Here is a 20,771-nt window from a genome sequence, read left to right on the forward strand (position 1 = left end):
GTGAACGTGTGTGCAACGAGAGTGAGCCAATTCAATTTAGCCGGTGAAATTACTGGCACTTGAGGTATTCCTTCTTTGGCCTCTAGGTTGGCAACGCATCTGCAATACGTGTTGCAGTTGTCTATGGGCGGTGGTGATCTCTTACCATCAGGAGACCCACTTGCTCGTTTGCCATCCAGTCGAATAAAAAAAAAAAAAAACGACTGACTGACTGTGACTGTGATTTTAAATCCAAGATTCTCATCATCGAAAGCCTTTGCATCAGGAAAATGACTGAAGCATTGTATCAGCGGTACTTTTTCTGGTGACTGAACAAGCCAATACAGGAGTCGGCAGCTCCGTCCGCACACCGGGATAAGTAGATTTAATCCAATACAAGAAAGAAAAGAAAGAATAAGATTCCAAGATTACCTATATGTTTCTCATACTCGTAATTGTTGTAAACTATTAATTGTAAAGAGGTACTTCCGTACTTATTATTTTGATGAAAATAAAAGTGACTTTGTAAGTAATGTAATATAATTTATTCATAAAAATAATACTTTTTAAACATAAAATAGGTATATTAAAACTAAAGCTTAAGATTATCACTATGAAATGCGATGCTTTAATGCATCAAACTCAGATATATACATACACTTTGCTTATTGAAGCTACTTTTGAGCTAGCAAAATAAGAGCTATCTCTCTCTCAATCTGAACTGTAGCACAATACAAGTATTGTGACTGTAGTCAAGAAGCATACAAGTGAAACTGTAAAACACAAGCTTTGTATGTGTTTAGTATAGTTTGATATTGTATCTCTTGTTTGTATCTGTATAAGTTTGTGTTATGGACAAAATAAAATTTTAATCAATCAATCAATGTGTACCTGAAATGTCTTAGAATTTTGCTCAGGAGTTAAAACAATGATTTTGTTTTATTTGACTCGATGTTTGGCACGTTGGTTATTATGTATCCTTTTAAATTATTAGTAGCATTATTTAATATTTTTTTCAAGTCGATGAAACATCAAACACTGTTATTGCGGGTAGGAACACTGCTTTTTCTATGGCACATAACTGGTCGAGCTTCGTTTCACATAGCTGATTATAGTTTAGTTTAGGAAAAAAGTTTTGCATAATTGTATGATGTAACACTTTTTGTTATGGTGACTGGCACACTATTTATACACCTTAATACTGGCATGCAAAAAAATGTACATTCTTCGAATCTTGCTCCTCCAGTTCTATTTTAAGATCACGTGCCGAATGCGTCCAGCTGGATGCGTTCGATTTTCAAAATAGTGCTCAATTTCATATATGCCTGGTAGATTCCAGAAGGACGCCACACCATTTGGCTGATGGATGCATCGTCAATGGGGGCCTTAACATTTAAGATACATTAAGACTGGATTTGGATGGGCTAGAGGTTTCTCTAGTTGCTTCTGCTTCTAATAACTTCTTTGCCTTATCAGTTCCTTCTAATGGCGCTTCACCATGGAAGGTGTCTTCCGTGTAGACGAGATTAGGCTTTCTCATTGTTCCGTGCAACTGTAATAAAAATTGATATAAAATCATTAACTTTTGATAAAGATAGGTTATGTATTGTTTCCTTATCTTTCGGGTATTGACCTTGTTTACCTTTTGTTTTTCTACGTCTAAAATATTATCAGCCATAAATATAAAAACAATGCGAAATTCTATACTGAACAATAAAATCACAACAGTAAGATTAGTAATATTATTAAATATATACGTTTTTACAGCTTACAGTAAATGTTTTACTTTTGCCTGGATCTAAATTTATTGGGAATGCGATACAAAAGATAAAAGCGGTCAATACACTAAAGAAGGCCACATAAAACCATAGTGATCTAATTCCATTTTTAAGCTAGCAAACATAAAATTGCTAGTAATACGACAGACAGTTTTGTATTATTTCAAACAAACTAAGAACTATTACAGTTGTGAATTTCATAGACAATAATAATAGGTTTTTAATTCACGACAGTTCAGGTCAGACGTGTTCATTTTAGAAAAAAAAATGACAACAAAAGGCTAGTAAACTGAATATTAGCAACAATAAAAATGTTTATCACTGTGACCTTCAGACATGATAAAACTTAAATATCGTCCAATGACTTTTAAATCTTTTTATCCTCTTAAGATCTCGGAACAGAATTGTGGCGTGATTAATTAAAAATTACCTAATATTTCATTAACCTTGAACATTGACCTTGGTATTTTTAAACCCTGAAGTATTTTCATTGCATTTATTCTGGCCACGGCTTAGTACAGGTTTTAGCAGACAGGTACAATTAAATATATTATAGGGTGTTTTAAAAAATAATCCAGAATGTTACATTTCGGCAGCTAATTGCGATAATTTGACTTAACGCCCCTGTAAAGTTGATTTATAGGAATTTCCCAAAATGTAGTCATTGATTCACTAAGTTACGTGGCTACGCCGTACATTTCGAACATCAAACAACATTACATGATGACCAAAAACAAATGATCAAACGTCCAGTAAGCTAAATCTTCGTTCTCATCTGTAATTACCCTCAAATGAGACAATGTGACGAGACAATTAAAATAAAGAATAAGAAAAAAATGTTAAACAGCCTAACCATAAACTGAGCGGCAAAAAATCTGGCCCGCAAATGTATGCAGTAATAAGTAATGTTGTATGTATCTAAGAACCATCGCTAGAAAACCTGCTTTAAACAAATAAAAAACCGCATTCAAATCGGTTCACCTGTTTAAGAGCTACGGTGTCACAGACAGACACACAGACACACATAGCGGTCAAACTCATAACACCCCTCTTTTTGCGTCGGGGGTTAATAAAATAAAGCCAGGTATGGATGTTAAATTAACACATTTAAACCTCAAACGTTTTGTAAATTAGGAGGTCAAGCTAAATGTTTATTACCTTATCCCAAAGGAACATGTTGAAACCAAAGTTGACGTGGAAGAACTCGTGGTGTTTGTCATGGAAGTCTGCATCAGGCTGCCACGGCTGCCACCATTGCGCTTTGAAGTTGATGCCAGAGTGGTCAATGATGCCGTGAATGTAGTTGTATATAATAACCACATAGAATGGGACTGTAATAAAAACGTTCGTGATATTATTATAATCAAATACCCTGTTTACGGATCTGAGACGTGAGCTCTAACGATGGGCCTCATGAGGAAGCTCAAAGTCACTCAAAGCGCTATGGAGAGGTCTATGCTCGGGGTTTCTCTGCGGGATAGAACCAGAAATGATGATATCCGCAGTAGAACTAAGGTTACCGACATAGCGCGAAGAATTGCGAAACTGAAATGGTAGTGGGCGAGGCACATTGCTTGCAGGACTGATGGCCGATGGGGTCAGAAGGTTCTCGAATGGCGTCTGTGGACCGGGAGACGAGCTCTCGGTAGGCCTCCAACAAGATGGAGCGACGACCTGGTTAAGATCGCGGGATCGCGTTGGACGCGGAAAGCACAGGACCGCTCTGAGTGGAGAGCCTTGGGGGAGGCCTATGTCCAGCCGTGGACGTCTTTCAGCTGACATGATGACCCTGATTACATTAATCCAGTTAAATATTTGCAGTAGCGAAACATTGCAACAATCCTAACGCGTTACACGTGATCGATCAAGTACCGCAATGTTATGCTACTGGAACCATTTTACTAAAATAATGCAAACAGGGATTTAACGGTGCTATATTTTTTGTGTCGTATTTTTGAAGACGGGATGTGAAGTATGATGAGGGGAGAAATTGTATAAATTAGATTTTACAACATTTAATTAAAAACGAGTAGTGCTTATTTTTCGTAAAGGAAAAAACAAAGGCTTGAGTTAACATTAATAAAATATCCATAGCTGTAACAAAATAATCCGATAGAAGTTATAACCTTTTCAATGATAATAATAATCGTAGAGCGAAGGCAATGTTCCGATACATCCAAAAATGATAATTGTGGAGCAAGTTTCTGGCCCAACGATCTTTCCGACTATTTTGCTAACATGCTTGGATTTTTGTATTGTATAACATTTACCAAATATTACGATGATATTTAAATTAACAGTTGCGTCGTCGTTTTCACTTACTCCAATGTGTTGGGACGACAAACAGCGGCAAGCAGTAGATCAGTTGGATGTGCATGATCTCCACAGGATGAATGGCAGTAACGGAGAACGCAGTAGGCTGCTTGTATTTATGGTGAAGCTTGTGGAAGTGCTTGTAAAGAAACCGCGTGTGATATAAACGGTGAATTACATAAGTGACGTAGTCCTGAGGAAGAAAGAAATGAGAATTGAAATTATTGAGAGTCTAAGTGTGAATTTATTAATACAAAAAATGTTGACTCCAACAATCCAACTAATCCTACTAATTTTATTAATATTTCAGGATGATAAACTTATTTAAATGAAATTTGGTATGTAGATTAATTTTTATTCCGATATTACCACGGGATAAAATTCTAAAAGTTTAACCGCCCTATGTAAAAACACGAAGTTTTTAAAGGTATTCTTCAAGCTACGTAAATGACGACTATGCTGTAATTTTTTCGAAACCTCAAGGGAATTTATCAAATCATAGAATTTCAATTCAACTAAAAAGACCAGTGAAGAATGACTTACGATGTAAATAAACAACGCAGGGAATTGCAAGAAGAACCACAGCCATCCGTATTCGTCGAACTGATAGTAGACCCAAGAAGGATTGCCATTGTAGATGTAGGTAGCCAACATAGCAGAGAAAGAGCCAGTGAAGAAAAGTGACAATGTTCCCAACATAATCTCGTGGCGTTCGAGTTCTGGTGTCAGCCACTTGTCGGGTTGGATCTTCCATTCTTTGGCTGAGTCTCGTCTGTTCATGTAGAAGTACCACTGTAATTAGACAAATGGTTTCACGTAAGTACTGGCTGCCTCAGCTGACCATGGGGCATTTAATCCAAGGTTCGATTCTACTCGCATAACTAAGCTACTTTTGTTTTGTAAGATTTTGAAATAACTTGAATTTAGATAATTTTATTGATCCTCAAAATGTATTCGATAATCAGTGTATCAGACATGGCTGTTTTATCGGTGTCTGGAAATATGAAATTAACAGTGGTCATATTTTTAAAAAGTTGCATAGCAAAAGTTGTTCAGTTATGCAAGTAGAGTCGAACCTTGGATTTAAAGCCAGGCAGGAAGTCTCTGACCATTCCCTGTCTGTACACTTTACATAGGCACTCTTCCGGAGGGACAATATTTAGGTGAAATTGTATATAGTTAGTTTATGTTTAGGATAGTTTTTACTTCAAAGAATTGTAATGTAATTGTTATTATGATAATTCAATGTCATTGTTCATTAATACCAAAAAAGTACCCTTTTTTGGTTACAAATAGCTTACTAAAATTTTCAAATCACAAAATGAAACGTGACAACTTTTTTTTTTTTATCTGAGTTCAATTCCTTTATTTTATGATAAATAAATAATATTTGTACTAAATTGAATAATTTTACTTAAACTTAACGAAAACATTATTCCTTAATCTTGCTTAATGGAATTATCAAATTTTAATTGGATCTGAGCACCAACTACGCCGTAAATTTCTTGAAAATTTTGCTAATCAAACTTAGCTCACACAAGGATATGAATAACTTATTGTTTACCGTAACAGGAAAGTAAACATACTCTGGCGTCTTGGATAAGATCGGGAAATAAACAACAAAAACTAGGTCAGATTTAAGACATCCTTTTTTTTACCCAAAGATAGAATTAGTACAAGAAAAAGCTTCTATTATACCTGTGCTGTTTATAAACGTAAAAATATTAGATGAATTAGAACAATGCTTGCTCTAAGACTAAAGTTTTTACAATAATTTGTAATAGTAAAAGAAAATAATTATGGTAGTTAAAAAGTTAATAATAATGATGGCATGACGGAGATCTGGGTTCGATCCGCATGTCACATGTTTTTTTTTTGAAAGAAGGAATTTATTTATTTATTTATTGAAGAAGTCATATTGCCACCAAAAACAATTAAAAACGCCTAAAAAAAGCGAACAGCAAAACCATAAACATATTTTTCTTACAGATAATTTGCTCGATTCAAATTTTAAATTAACTTACATGCAAGAATCCTCCTGCTAAAAAGTAGGTTCCATAAGACACTATATGCGCCACTATAAAGATAAAACTGAAATTTTCCATCTTCAGATTTTGTTCCGTGAACAGTGAAAATATCTCTTCTGCTGTCACATTGCGGTCTGAGTTGGTCTGTCCTGTGATTTGTTTAAGTGCTGTTACCAGGATAATAATCCATTCTCCTGGAAATAGATAAATTGATACGGTTAGCGATCGAAAACAAATTTGACCCGACGGCCTAACCGGTGGTGTGCCAACCTTTTCAGGCTAGTTGCTAACCTAACCAAAAAAAGTTGGAAAACCCCCGACATGTCTAAGAACCATCGCTAAAAATTCTGCTTTAAAAAAAACCGCATTCAAATCAGTCTACCCGCTTAAGAGCTACGGTGCCACACACACAGACAGACAGACACACACACAGACACACATAGCGGTCAAACTTATCACACCCCTCTTTTTGCGTCTGGGGTTAAAAATGGCGACCTTGCTAATCCACAACCCCACTACTATACTAGACTGCCACATCTGTGTGATACATGTACATTTTCATGCGAAAACTTACATGCCTGCCGTTTCCCCAAAGCTCAACAGATATGACAGGCCGAACTATCACCAACGCCATATAAGTACTACAACTCACGTTGACGTCATTGACTTACGTATGTGGCATCGGTACAGTTATATAACAGCGATAGTTGGGCGGATTTCTGCTTTATAATTTGGGTTGATTTTTACAAGACCCCTTGTCAAAAACCTCAACTTTCGTTTATTGACCCATAATAGATGTTCCATCTTATGCCACCTTACTACTTCTTTACTACACTCCGTGACTAATTTAATTTGAAGACATTTGAGTTTCGCCATTTTGGCGCTGCCAGAAATTTTTCATAAACAACTGTCAATATAGACACACGGCAGTGCGGCCGGCCCAAGTTCGTTAAAAACCCAACATCCTGTGCGAGGTATTTTTACAATCGGTAAGCTTGATGAAGGCATTTTGAATCATCGGAATAAAAGACTTTCATTTTGTACAGAACATCTTGCTTAAGGGACTGTAGGTTTATTAAATTATATGAGTATAATAAAGATAATTGTCTTAACAGGATTGTTATACAATGAACCTAACCTTACTTAAACAAATAATAATTATGTAGACTACACGAGCAAAGATATCGTTTTAAAAATAGTTTCACCAAAAATAATATTATGTCAAATGATCATTATGTATTTCGTCCATTAATAATTTAAAACTTTCTGTGTTTTGACACGATCCTCTCAAAGGCATAATGAGCTCTTGGTTTTCTTAAACTATGAAGATTAAAGATTGAGCCAATATCTAGAAATGTGCACTCGAAACACGTTGTAAGGACAACGATCACCAAAATTGATTGCGATTATTTTTTCGTTTCCACTTAAGATATCGCATAATATTCTATCCAAATCGACTATTACATGTAATTACTTGAGTCGATAAGTACCCATCAATCACTTTGTGTCGCGATTGTATTCAGGATTACTTGTCACTAACTCCGTCTATCTGGTGTCCGAAAGGCCATAAGTCACGCAACTGATATTAAAAATTCTAATGTTTTGCATGTCCACCGTGTGTTACCGTCATGTTGCAAGTAAATAGATAAATGTGTGTGTGATGTCTGCGTATGTGTGTGTGTTTGTAATTTTTCATACTGAAATGGCTAAAATGGATTTGGATGAAATTTGTATACCTTTGTACGAGTAAATAGCTTGATCTCGAAATAACGTATAAGCTACCGTTTTTTTCGTTATTTGCTCGAATTTTAATCTTATAACCCTAACTACTAAGTGTAGAGACATAATATCTTTCATGTGTGTTCTTTGTGCATAAATGAAGACCACAATTTTTATTTAAATCCCCAAGCGAATTTAGTAAAACCTTGTAATTTTATTTTACCTAGTCTAGTCTTTCAAAAGGGTAGACTTATAAGTACCCACTTTTCTGTGTCTATCTAAACATAAGTAAGAGTATTTAAGTAGGTACCTGGCATACTTGAAACTAAGAAAAAAATCTCACCTCGTAATGTAGCACCAAAAGTAAAAACTGCAAAGGTGGCACAAAAGGTACCAATGAACTCAGGCAGTCTTTGGAAGAACTTTTCCATGGGCTCAGCATATTTCTCGATCCATTTCACTCCATCTTGCATTGGATCCCAATAAGTGGTTTTTTTATCTGTTGCATTTTGCTCAACTTCGGGTTTTTTCTCCTTCTCACCGACCCTTTGTCGGACTTCTATCGTCATTCTGAAAATTAAAAAGTTAAAAACATCAAGTTTTAATGATCCCACGTATTATATATATGTGGGAAAACCGAATTCGAGGCGGACGAAGTCGCGGGTAACGGCTAGTAAAATATTAAGAATTTATTTATAACTTTAAAAGGAAACGTTTATTTGTGGCTTGAATAGAGCTACGACAAAAAAAGTAAAATAAAAGAACAAGTTTAGTTATCAAATTTCATATTGATTTAATATGATATTTCTTTATTGATGACTAGCCGTTACCCGTGACTCCGTCCGCGTAGAATTCGATTATCGCTATCCCGCGGGAACTATGCAGATTCCCGGGATAAAAACTATCTTAAGTTCCCCGGGACTCAAGCTATTTGTATACCGAATTTCATCTAAATCGGTTCAGTGGTTTAGACGTGATGAAGTAACAAACAAACAAACTGACTTACAAACTTTCGCATTTATAATATAAGTGGGATTCCTTTTGGTAGCTATGAAAAAACGTATAAGTAATATAAAATATAAGTATACTCGTATGTATAAGTGTAAGTATAACAAAGAAATTATTGCTGTTTTCCTCTTTATTTTGGCTATATCTTTATAAAGTAAGCCAAAGTGAGCAGTATTTAGGCTCGGATAATATTAAACTTTTGTTTTCAGTAAAATGAGACATAATTGATTTAAGCATTTAAACGTTAACAAAATACCAAATGACAGATATTTTTAACTCTTTATATAAAATTTTCATCTGTTTTGTCCTTTTTTTAATATGATTCCTTTAACTATCAAATTACTATAGAAAAAGTGCTAAAAGAGATTATTTTACAACAATTAAAAAAAATCAATCTTTAACAATAGCTTACGAACTATGCTGAAGATTACCGCCTTGGGACCATAAAATCTGATTTATGAGCCTTTATCATTTTCAAACCGAAAAACTCACCTGTTTTTTTATTTGAACTTGAAATATGTACACGTCTTCTTTTCACAAATTAAAGAATATAAATGATGTTGGGCCCGATCTGATTTGTAATTTGTCAATGATTATGCTGATAATACCTAATACGAAGGGAAAAAAATGGTGATTAGGTATTATAATCAAAGACGTCACGTAAACAAAGAAATGATAGATATAAAAGCGAAAAGTGGACCAAATAAAAAATAAAGAAGTCACAGGTAATCAGCGTTAAGCACAATCGTACCACTTGATTTATAATTATTTATATTGTTATTGTGAAGAAGCCGAAGTTTTGTGTGAAGCCGTTGTGGCCGAGTGGTTTGACCTATGGCCTCTCAAGCAGAGGATCGTGGGTTCCAACCCCGGCTCGCACCTCTGAGTTTTTCGGAATTCATGTGCGAAATTACATTTCGCACATTTACATTCCGAACGGTGGTGAGGTAAATATCCTGAGATTTTGATATGATATAGATTTCAAAGTCCTGCACAAAAGTGTCTACTCGTATAAAACTAAACTAAACTCTGAAAAGGATTCGGAAAGGAAGCACCCTTAGAGACTTTTGATCAGGACTTTGAAATCTATAACATATCAAAATCTCTGGATATTTAACTGAAACCACATTTTCCATACTTTAGGTCCGGGGTCCTTAACCACGACTTTATGGTGAAAGAAAACATCGAGAGGAAACCTGCACAAACCTGCGAAGCAATTCAATGGTGTGTGTGAAGTTCCCAATCCGCACTAGGCCCGCGTGGGAACTACGGCCAAAGCCCTCTCATTCCGAGAGGAGGCCTGTGCCCAGCAGTGGCACGTATGTAGGATGGGATGAGACATTGTTTTTAATGCACAATAAATTAAGGTCATCCCATCTTGAGTAGTCCTTTTTGCTTCTTTCGGGACAATTTTTTTTTATAAATTTTTACTGTATAAGATTTAACATTATGTAAGGTTCATGTTTTAATTTCCAACGTATTTTTCTTTTTGTGCCGAATTTTTGCAAGTCATTTTTTTTCTTTCTTTCTTTTATTAAACATTTCTTGTGCTAAAACTGTCAGTTCTCAAATCTCATCGAGATGAAATCCACCCGATAAATCCTTTTACTCACAAACATTACATCTTGGTCAAAAACTTTACCTTGGCTGGTTTGTAAACCTACTTTACTAGCTTTAACCCACGTTAAGGTGACCACCTTGATTTTCCACCCGCGAGGCGAGACGAGGCGGGGCGAGACATGAATTGAAAATTGTATGGCGGCGGACGACATGAACTTTTTCCCGTTGAAAGAAAGAAAGAAAGAAAGAAGAAAGGTGAGGTGAGGTATTATAAGTTTTTTGTATTGATTTATGGTGTGCAATAAAGAATATTTGTATTGTATTGTAATTGTGCCCATCGCATAGAACCCAATAAGTGGTGTTTTTGGCCCAGCGATCTGGATGCATCCGGCAGACATGTTCTGCCCAGTCCCATTTGAGTTTGGCGGTCTTCGTCCCCACATTGACAACTTGGTTTTTGAAGCTCAGTTCGTTTCAAATTGGGATGTCCCAATTTTTGACAACGTATAATAAATCGAAAACCGTTTGGAGAAAATAGGCTTTGTGAAGCGTTTTCAGAAATCAGATTCCAAAAATGTGATAAACTGAATTAAATAAACAAAATTTAAGTAATGACCTACATTTGACCCCTGCAGTGTCCCGTCACAAAGGCAGTTATAAAGCAGGTCTACACTCTAAAGCAAATTGACAGTTTGAAATGTTGCTGTCCTGCTTAAAATAGCAAAGAGTGACAAAGACAGAACTTTAATCACATTATGATATGTGTTAAAGCCTTTAAACAGTTGTCATTTATCGTAAAGTCCGAAATGTATACGAGTATTTCCAATGTATTTTTACAAATTAAATTATTAAAATACTACGTTAAAAGTAAATATAAAATAATTTAAATATCAGATTTTAATAAAAATATGTATTTACTATCACATCATTAAACAAACATAGGAATAATCGAAGCTAAAAGAAGAGAAATGCCGTGCTTGTACTCGTAATTGTCACATTGTAATGCCACAGATTATGTTATGCACGACGGTACGACCTTAATTTTTCTAGGCAATGGAACGTGGCTGTCTAACTGTGACGTCATCCAGCGTATTTCGTAAAAAAATATAAAAAATTAAATACTCATCCAAATTCAAAATCGATGAAAATGGTACCTTATAATATCCTATTCTTTCCAAAAAAAAAAACTATAGGTTATTTTTTTTGGTGCATCCCAATTGTAACAGCTCTTCGAACACCTTGGACAATATTATAATGTACTAGTGTTTGCCCGCGGATTCGCACGCATAACTCGTTAAAGTTACCCTCTGTTTCACCCATTGATTAAATTTATTTGACAGATAAATGTGGGGTTGCCTGGAAGAGATCGCTCTGAAGCGATCAGGCCGCCTATTACTTACCTTAAAATCTTTATGTATACATATATATACCTGTGTTTTCTGTAATGCTTACTGTGATGGTGTGTAATAAAGAGTTATTGTATTGTTATGCCACCTCTGTTTGTTTTGTTCGAATAGACGGAGACGGCATCACATTTATTCGTCAAATAAAATTAATCAATGGGCGGTGAAACAGCCCCTTAAGCAGTTGAATTGAAATCCCAGGATTTTACTTAATCCCCATGGGTATTCCAACAAATTTCATTGTGGAATATACTAAGATTTCATATAAAATAACCGCAAAAAAATTCATGTCCCTACTTACTAGGTAGTCCTAGTGGCTGATATTTTAGGATTTAAAAAAAAAGTAGCCAATGTTATTCCATACGTCCAGCTATCTACATATAATTTAATTCAAATCTGTTTAGCCATTTTAGCATAAACACACACAATCAGCAAAAAACTTGTATTAAGTTTACGAAAACTAAATCCGATTCGATCGGGCGGGGAAACTCCGAACATAGCGCTCTCCATTGCTCTTATAGTGACTTTATAAGGACTTTCCCTTACATTATCTTCGAACTTTGGTTCACCATATATGTACCTTAACAAACTTTTACGTTCACAAATTTAAATATTTGTCAAAAGTTCCAACGTAGCAACCAAGTACTTAGAAATTACGTTGATACTTTGTTTCATATCGATTAGATAAGACCTAAATGACGTAAATTGATCCATACAAGTATGTGACTCAAATTTCTGCGTGATTTCTTCGAATTTTACTTGTAGAACCGATAATTTAGTGAATGTCATCACGAATGTGTGCAGGTACAAGTGCCTTAACGGATTAAATTTATGATATAGTGCAATAAAGTAATTTAGTTTTTGATATTATTATTATGTTTAGAATTTTGAGTATTTTTTTAGTGCATTATTAGTCAAACAAAGTGATCTAAGTATGCCTACAATAACAATACCGTGAATGACTTATACTGTACACAATTTGTGGCTAAACAACGGGACTCAAAATTTGGAAACATACTTCACGTGTGTCTGTGTGTGTGTGTGTGTGTGTGTGTGTGTGTGTGTGTGTGTGTGTGTGTGTGTGTGTGTGTGTGTGTGTGTGTGTGTGTGTGTGTGTGTGTGTGTGTGTGTGTGTTAGAGGAACGATTTTTCATAATACGGTATTTGACTATTTTTTGTTTATTTTATAAATCATAGCTTGACAATGCATGGATAGAACAGAAAAACTATTTTTAACAACAGAGTTATAAAGATTTGAAATTCAAGATAAGACAGAGAAAGACTTACTTGCATGTGACGTCACATGCAAGTAGCGCCGCGCCTTATCTGCTGCATAGTGATAAGTGTTTTAGAAAGAGACAGATATATAGATTTTTCAAAAAATCACTATTGGCTAAACATTGTTTGTGTATCTATATTTTTATAATAATATACAGGACTAGCTTTTACCCGCGGCTTCGCTCACGTGAACCATAAAAATTTCAACGAAGCAAGCAATCAAGCAAGCAACCTAGCATGCGAGCAAGCATGCGAGTAAGCATGCAAGCAAGCATGCAAGCAATCATGAAAGCAAGCATGTAATTATGCAAGAAATAGTGCAAGCAAGCATGCATTCAAGCATGCAAGCAAGCAAGAATGCAAGCAAGCATCCGAGCAAGCATGCAAGCAAGAATGTAAGCAATCATGTAAGCAATCATGTTATTATGCGAGAAATAGTGCAAGCTAGCATGCATTCAAGCATGCAAGCAAGCAAGCATGTAATTATGAGAGAAATAGTGCAAGCAAGCACTCATTCAAGGCCGCATTCAAGCATGCAAGCAAACATGCAAGCAAGCATTCAAGCAAGCATGCAAGCAAGCAAACATGCAAGCAAGCATGCAAATGAGCATGTAAGCAAGCATGTAATTATGCAAGAAATAGTGCAAGCAAGCATGCATTCAAGCATGCACGCAAGCATGCAAAGGAGCATGTTAGCAAGCATGCATTCAAGCGGCAAACAAGCAAGAATGCAAGAAACCATGCCAGCAGGCATGCGAGTAAGCATGCAAGCAAGCATGCAAGCAAGCATGTGAGCAAGCATGTAATTATGCAAGTAAAAGTGCAAGCAAGCATGCATTCAACCATGCAAGCCTGCAAGCATGTAGTTATGCAAGAAATAGTGCAAGCAAGCATGCATTCAAAGCTGCATTCAAGCATGCGAGCAAGCATGCAAAGGAGCATGTTAGCAAACATGCATTCAAGCAGCAAACAAGCAAGAATGCAAGAAACCATGCCAGCAGGCATGCGAGTAAGCATGCAAGCAAGCATGTAATTATGCAAGTAAAAGTGCAAGCAAGCATGCATTCAAGGCTGCATTCAAGCATGCAAGCAATCTGTAAATCCAGCGGTAGAAATTTCGAGATTCTATCCCGATCGTCTAGGAATATTGGGATAATAAGCAATCTTAGCTTTTGCCCGCGGTTTCGCTCGCGCAGAATTAGTATGTAGTTTAAAACTTTATTGATCCCGCAGTAACCACAAATTATTTCGGGGATCAAAAGTAGCCTATATGTTAATCCAGGGTATATATTATTATCTGTATGCTAAATTTCATTCAAATCCGGTTAGTAGTTTTTGCGTGAAAAAGTAACGAGCATCCAAACGTACAAATACATCCATCCACACAAACTTTCGCGTTTATAATATTACCCATTTGACTGGGATGAGGCATCGTCCGCATTCGCGTTCTATTTAGGACGATGCCGTACTTAGCCGTACTTACTATGAGTACTTAGTTTAAATCTTGACGCTTAGCATTAGGCTAAAAAATTCACACGCCTCTGACGGCTGAACGCTCGCTGAACGTATTAAGGCACTGCTATCTAGTATAAGACCTTTTATGTACACCATTATGTTCTTGTGAATAAATGAAATGAATAATTAAAGAATAATTACTTAAATATTTTGGTAAAATATATTTCGAATAAAGTCGATTATTGCGACCTTTTCAGCTGATTTTTTTGTGGGACGTAGCATGTTTTTCCCGTGTTCCTAATACACAACGCACGTTATTAGTGTATAGGTTTTTTTAAAGTAAAAAAAAAGTTATTTATAACATACAGTTGTGACAGAAGATGTAACTAATAGTTCATTAAGTGCTCTACATTTTGGTATTAAAATCTCATTTAAAAAAAGTGACTATACATGTTTCTTTCCGTGGACCCGTCGTCTTATAATTGCGTTGACTTAGAAGTTTGACTTTGACATACACTGTTTCAAGTAGCCTCAAAAAGTTCTTGATGGATGAACAAAAAGTGATCTTCTAAGAGTTTTTTTTTCTTTTTAGTTATGGAACCCTATAAATTGAGTTTATTAAAGACGGATGTTATTAGATTGTGATCGACGTAAGCAGGCAGCATGTAATCATAATCAATTAAGCGCTCCCTATGAAGAATAGTGACGGAAAACAAAAATTATCTATACAGTTCGACTACACGTACAGCTGATAGTCAGTTGCCCAGACAATTTTAAAAACAGAGCAGATACTCGTAGAATACGAGACAGAACTCAATGTGAAAAATACCGCCCAAGAGCGTATTGAACTCACACTACTGTCACACTGTAGATTTAGCTCAGGAGAGGGGCTCGGCTAATGCTAACACCGGATAATCACAGATACCTACAAGTAATTTGTCCTCGCACTTGTCCGCTTTAAACAAAAAAAAATACAATTATACAATAATACATGAAAAATAAAAGTTCTATAGAAAGTGAACAATTGTTTCCACTGGTGCTATTTCATTTCCTCGCAATCTAAGTGAAAAGCAGAGTGTAAAACTCGAGCATTAAACCTATTTTCTCCTCGGGTGGCTATATGAACGTCTTGGGTAAAATGGCTCATTTCATACTCTTGTTGTACAATCTACTATTCTAATGCTATTCTATCGGAAACATGTCAGACATTTTTGTTTTAGCCAAAATTACGTATTTCGAATTTTGTAACGGGCATCACCGGTAATTCAATTACGTTAGATAGGTCATACAGGACCCGCTCGCAGAATCGAAGTTCTGTATTGCCTAACTACGGTATCTCTTAATACGTGAGATACTTACATATTAAAAAATATTTCAGTGCAAGTTATATTCCCATCAAGTTACTATTATAATAGGCGGTCTATTCTAGAATATTTATTTATGTTATTTATTAAAAAGAAAAAACTTTTCTCGTTTTCTAAAAATGGAAATCTTCATAAGGATAACAATCGGATGTGAATTTAAATGCAGTAAAAAAAAAATCTGTTTAAATAAATTGAAAAACCTTTTTAATGCAGTTTTACATCAGTTCGTTGTTACTTATATACTATATGTTCTTTATTTTTTTTATGTTAGGTATGTAGTAAATCGATGAGACTTTTAAGTAAACAACTTTAAAAAAAAATCAAAAATATATTCATGTTTTGATTCTGCGTAAGTACTTTAATTCTTTTTATAACCTCGTACCTCTACATTTGTAAGTTTAAAAAAATATTCCAAAATAGTAACTTTGGTAGGCAGGAGGTTCAAGTAGAAATGTTGACGTTCATCTTTTGTAAAAGGTTTTGGCATAATAATTTTTACAAGCAATTTCAAATCATAGCGCCATCTAGTGAATGAAAGAGTAAAATAGCTGGCGTCATAACTTCAGGGGAAAACTTTGTCATGCTCTAGAGGTGCCATCTAGATATGTTTTAGGACACTACATAGCTAGAATTATTTCGAGGTTTGGCGTGAGCGAGTGCTTACTATCCGAAGTAGTTCGCATTTATCACGATAGATGGCGTTGTTAGACAAATTATTTCCGACTAGATTTTGCTTGCAACTCCTTCTGAGCTGAAATAAGAGTAAAAATGTGTTAATATTTTAAGGGGCTGTTTCACCATCCATTGATTAGTGTTAACTGGCGGTTAGGTGTGATGCCGGCTCTATTTGTTTTGTTCGAATAGACGGAGACGGCATCACATTTAACCGTCGGTTAACGCTAATCAACGGATGGTGAAACAGCCCCTAAGTCTTTCTCAGGGAATGATGTAAGCATATATCTATTTATTTATTTCTTATAAATGCCCAAATGCCAAGTTTCATAAAGAACCATTGATTTCTCTTCGACAATGACAATGTTCCATATAAAGTTTCATCCCCTATTTCACCCTCTCATAGGTCGAATTTTCAAAAAAGCTCAAACAAATATCGACTTAAGTATATCTTATTAAGTACCTAAATGCCAAGTTTCGTGGTTTTTTCTTCGACAGCGATGAACTTCCACCATATAAACCTTCATCCCCTATTTCAAACAACTTTATATATGAACCATTAAGATTTAAGTTTCGATGATAATTTTTGTTGTATGGTGGATCTCAGGATCTCACATTTAAATGAATGAAAATTATGTATTTTTAATTGTGTTATGCTGTACTCGTATAGTTTTTTCTTTTGAGTAGTATATTTTTGATGGGTTAGTATTATTATTCTAAACACGCCATGTAATGCTGATTAAGAAATTTATAAAAGCTAACGATCCGTCGGCAGTGCTCAAAGTAAACGGGTTGCAATTAATTGTCCAGCGGCCGATCAAAGAATCGGCCATTAAATAAGTAATAATTAATTAAGCCACACCATGTTAAGCACGGTTTTTAAACCTTACCAAGATCTTATTTAAATTTTCTGGGTGACTCTTCGAACTTTTAAAATATCATGTTTTTTTTTAAAGTTAAACTAGGCCTAAATTAAATTACTATTTATTTCAAACTTATACCTGAAATAAGCAGGAAAATAATGCCTTTAAAATAAACTTTTACAGGCATTATTTTTCAGTATATTCGAGGTATAAGTTTGAAAAGAATGGAAGTAAAACAAACAGTAATTTAATTTAGACCTATAAACGAGTTAGATAACTAAATTACTGATTGTCTAATAACCCACAATATAAACAACTACTGTAGTCAGATTATCTGCATTCTTATCATGCTGCGGAGGCAAATATCTTCTTTTTCGCTTTCACCTCCGCCACAGCAACCATTACCTATGTTTATCTATTGATAAGCACATAGACCACCAATGCAATTTCAGGAAAACCTTCAACCGCCAAACATTTCTATACTTATTTTATGGGGATCTGCTGCAGACATTGAGTCAATTTTTATCTTACAAAAGAGATCTTTAAAATCTTTTTTTAAGGAAACCACGGTGGTGGTTTTTTTTTTTGACATCCATAAGTGCTTGTTATAGCCTAAATTGAATAAAGGTATTTGACTTTGACTTTTTACACAAACATCAATACTTCGCAAAATATCTGAAAATTCATAGAATTTCCCGATTGTTTGCCACACAAGCATTTCATCAACGTATCAACTCGTACTTTTTTACTGTCTCTTACACATGCAATTAAAGTCGCCCCCCGTCGCGTTCCACGACTCACTGAACCGATACATTGTTAAAAATCCTTTTGAAAAGCCACGAGGGCTAACTCCGGTCGCCGCGGGATGTGAAAATTAGATGGGATTTTAAAATCGATGCCCTATGAAAATGTTTTTAGGGGTCTGTTTCGGATTATGTTGATGTTACTTCAAAGCTTCTTCAGAGGAATCGGGTTTGATTCGACTAATTTCATGTTAACCTGTCTTCCAAGGTGGTCGAAACATGTCAAGAAGCTTACTCTTATTAACGTGCTGCGTTAATGTTTTGCTTTTAGGCTTCATTACAAATATTATTTATTAGAAAAATGCAATCAAGAAGGCGCACATGACATTCAATACTGACATTCAAAATAAAACTGTATCCTTCTAACATCCAAGTCAAATTTTTGTTTTATGAAAATGAAACTTTATGTCACTTCTGAGAGAGTTCAATGTCAAATTACTGATAAGTCCTTTATAAAGGACTTTGGGCGTCAGGAGGGTATTGAATAATAATTTTAAGCTTACCTCTACATATAACTCATCATGTAATACAGAAGCATTGTGAGTTTATACGGTATTAAATGTCATGTGCGACCTATTTAGAATTCTTTATTCAATATTTTTTTGTTCATAAAGTACATTCGGCGCTTATTTTTACTGTTAATATGTTAAAAATGCAGTTAATGGTACAATGTCGGTCGTTGAAGTTGATAGCTCGAAATAATGGATTATTGCAGAAATTGTCCAAAACAATTTTTAATGAAATTAAAATATATTCTTATTATTATTCTTACTAGGTCAATTGGTGTCAAGTGTTCCATGATATTATATTACCTGTATAATTATTATTATTTTGATAATGTACAGTCAAGGAATTTAATTCATGGGCCACCATGGACCCTTTTCAAAGGAAAAGTCATTACAACATTCCTTGTCACTATGACGTTTACTGTGAAATAGTTCCATGGTGGCCAACGAATTAAACTCCTTTGCCGTACGATGTTTATTTCAAGTAAATACCCAGTTATGATTTTGAGCATTGGTAATTGTATTCGTTATAAAACAAAATAGTATTATCATTTTGTAACATCTAGAAAAGGATAACATATTGTATTTTTTTAGTTTAGAAAGTGCCAGACCTTTTCCATTTCATATCTTATATAGTTATAATTTTGTTGACACAACATTGTCAATACAGTATTTGACAACTCCTGATTTTGCCAGATCTTAATATTATTATGAAAATATAGATATACAGATAGTGTTTACCGAAGAGAAAATTTAAATCGGTTGAAAATTGGATTTATAGTGATTTTTTGAAAAATCTATATACCTGTCTCTTTCTTAAACGCTTTTCTCTATGCAGCAAGTATGGCGGTACTGGCGTGTGACCCACATGCCAGTAGTCTTTCTCTGTCTAATCTTGATTTTCAAACTTTTATAACTTTGTTATTTGTAAAGGTAGCTTAAAAATTGTTTTTCTATTCAATAACAGGCATTGTGTAGTTTTAATTTATAAAACATATACAAAATAGTCAAATACCGTATTACTGGCGAAGCTTCGCATTAATTTAAATCACTTTATGATCAAGATTGCTTATATAAACCTATGGTCTTCATTCGCTGCTTCAGCCTCAATCACTTTTTTCACTTCTTTACTTCCTAGAAGCGGTGCATCACCGTAAAAATTATCTTCGGTATAAACCTGATTCGCCTTCCTCATTGTTCCGTGTAGCTGTGAAGAAACCATCAATAATTAAAAATAATTGCATGATACTCAATGATGATACTAATATTATATAATCATAAAAGCTATTTGAAATGTGGTAGAACCTTGTATCAACCAAAACGTGGTGCAGGTGGTAGGACCTTGTGCAAGGTCCGCCCGGATTGCTACCACCATCTTGCTCGCTAATCCTGCCGTTAAGCAGCAGTGCTTGCACTGTTGTGTTTCGGCGTGGAGAGTAAGACAGCCGGTGAAATTACTGGCACTTGAGGTATCCCATCTTAGGCCTCTAGGTTAGCAACGCATCTGCAATACCTCTGGTATTGGCAAATGTTTATGGGCGTTGGTGATCTCTTACCATCAGAAGACCCACTTGTTCGTTTGCCATACAGTCGAATAAAAAAAAACGTTAAATCTCGAAAAGAACATAACATTTTAAATAACTAGTTAGTTTTTAGAATGGTTTATCTTCAAAATAAAATGATAACTCTGATGTTAATTTGATTTTAGTTAAGCAATTAAAATTTCTTGACAGGCAAAATAGATATAGCTAGATCGCGTTAGCATCGAGAAGTCCGTTTGACGTTACAGTCTTGCTTCTAATTGGCTCATTTGTAGATAGTTATTAACCAATCACAATAATGGCAAAAAGGTCGAAATTGGCAAATAGACCATGAGGTCTATTCGCAGAAAAATCCTTATCAAGCATAGTTTTTTTATTGCGTTTTGAGTGATTTTGATCTTCCATATAAGTACCTACGTACTCGTAAATAGGAGCTTCTGTGGCAGACTATTTGGCGCTAGTATCATGAGATATCTCTTATATATATATATATATATATATT

General features: G+C 35.0%; 1 protein-coding gene across 1 annotated transcript; it reads right to left on the reverse strand.

Moving 5' to 3' along the window:
• Positions 1–1,200: 1,200 nt before the first annotated feature.
• On the reverse strand, positions 1,201–9,421 carry LOC141427574 (uncharacterized). Its single transcript, XM_074087152.1, has 7 exons — positions 9,317–9,421; positions 8,160–8,386; positions 6,095–6,291; positions 4,614–4,862; positions 4,080–4,263; positions 2,916–3,088; positions 1,201–1,531 (listed from the first exon to the last, which is right to left on the reverse strand). Exons 2-7 carry the CDS (start codon positions 8,383–8,385, stop codon positions 1,373–1,375), a joined length of 1,188 nt encoding a protein of 395 aa, XP_073943253.1. The 5' UTR covers position 8,386; positions 9,317–9,421; the 3' UTR covers positions 1,201–1,372.
• Between the last annotated feature and the right edge of the window lie 11,350 nt (positions 9,422–20,771).

Source organism: Choristoneura fumiferana, chromosome 4 (assembly GCF_025370935.1).
Source record: "Choristoneura fumiferana chromosome 4, NRCan_CFum_1, whole genome shotgun sequence".
NCBI lineage: Eukaryota > Metazoa > Arthropoda > Insecta > Lepidoptera > Tortricidae > Choristoneura > Choristoneura fumiferana.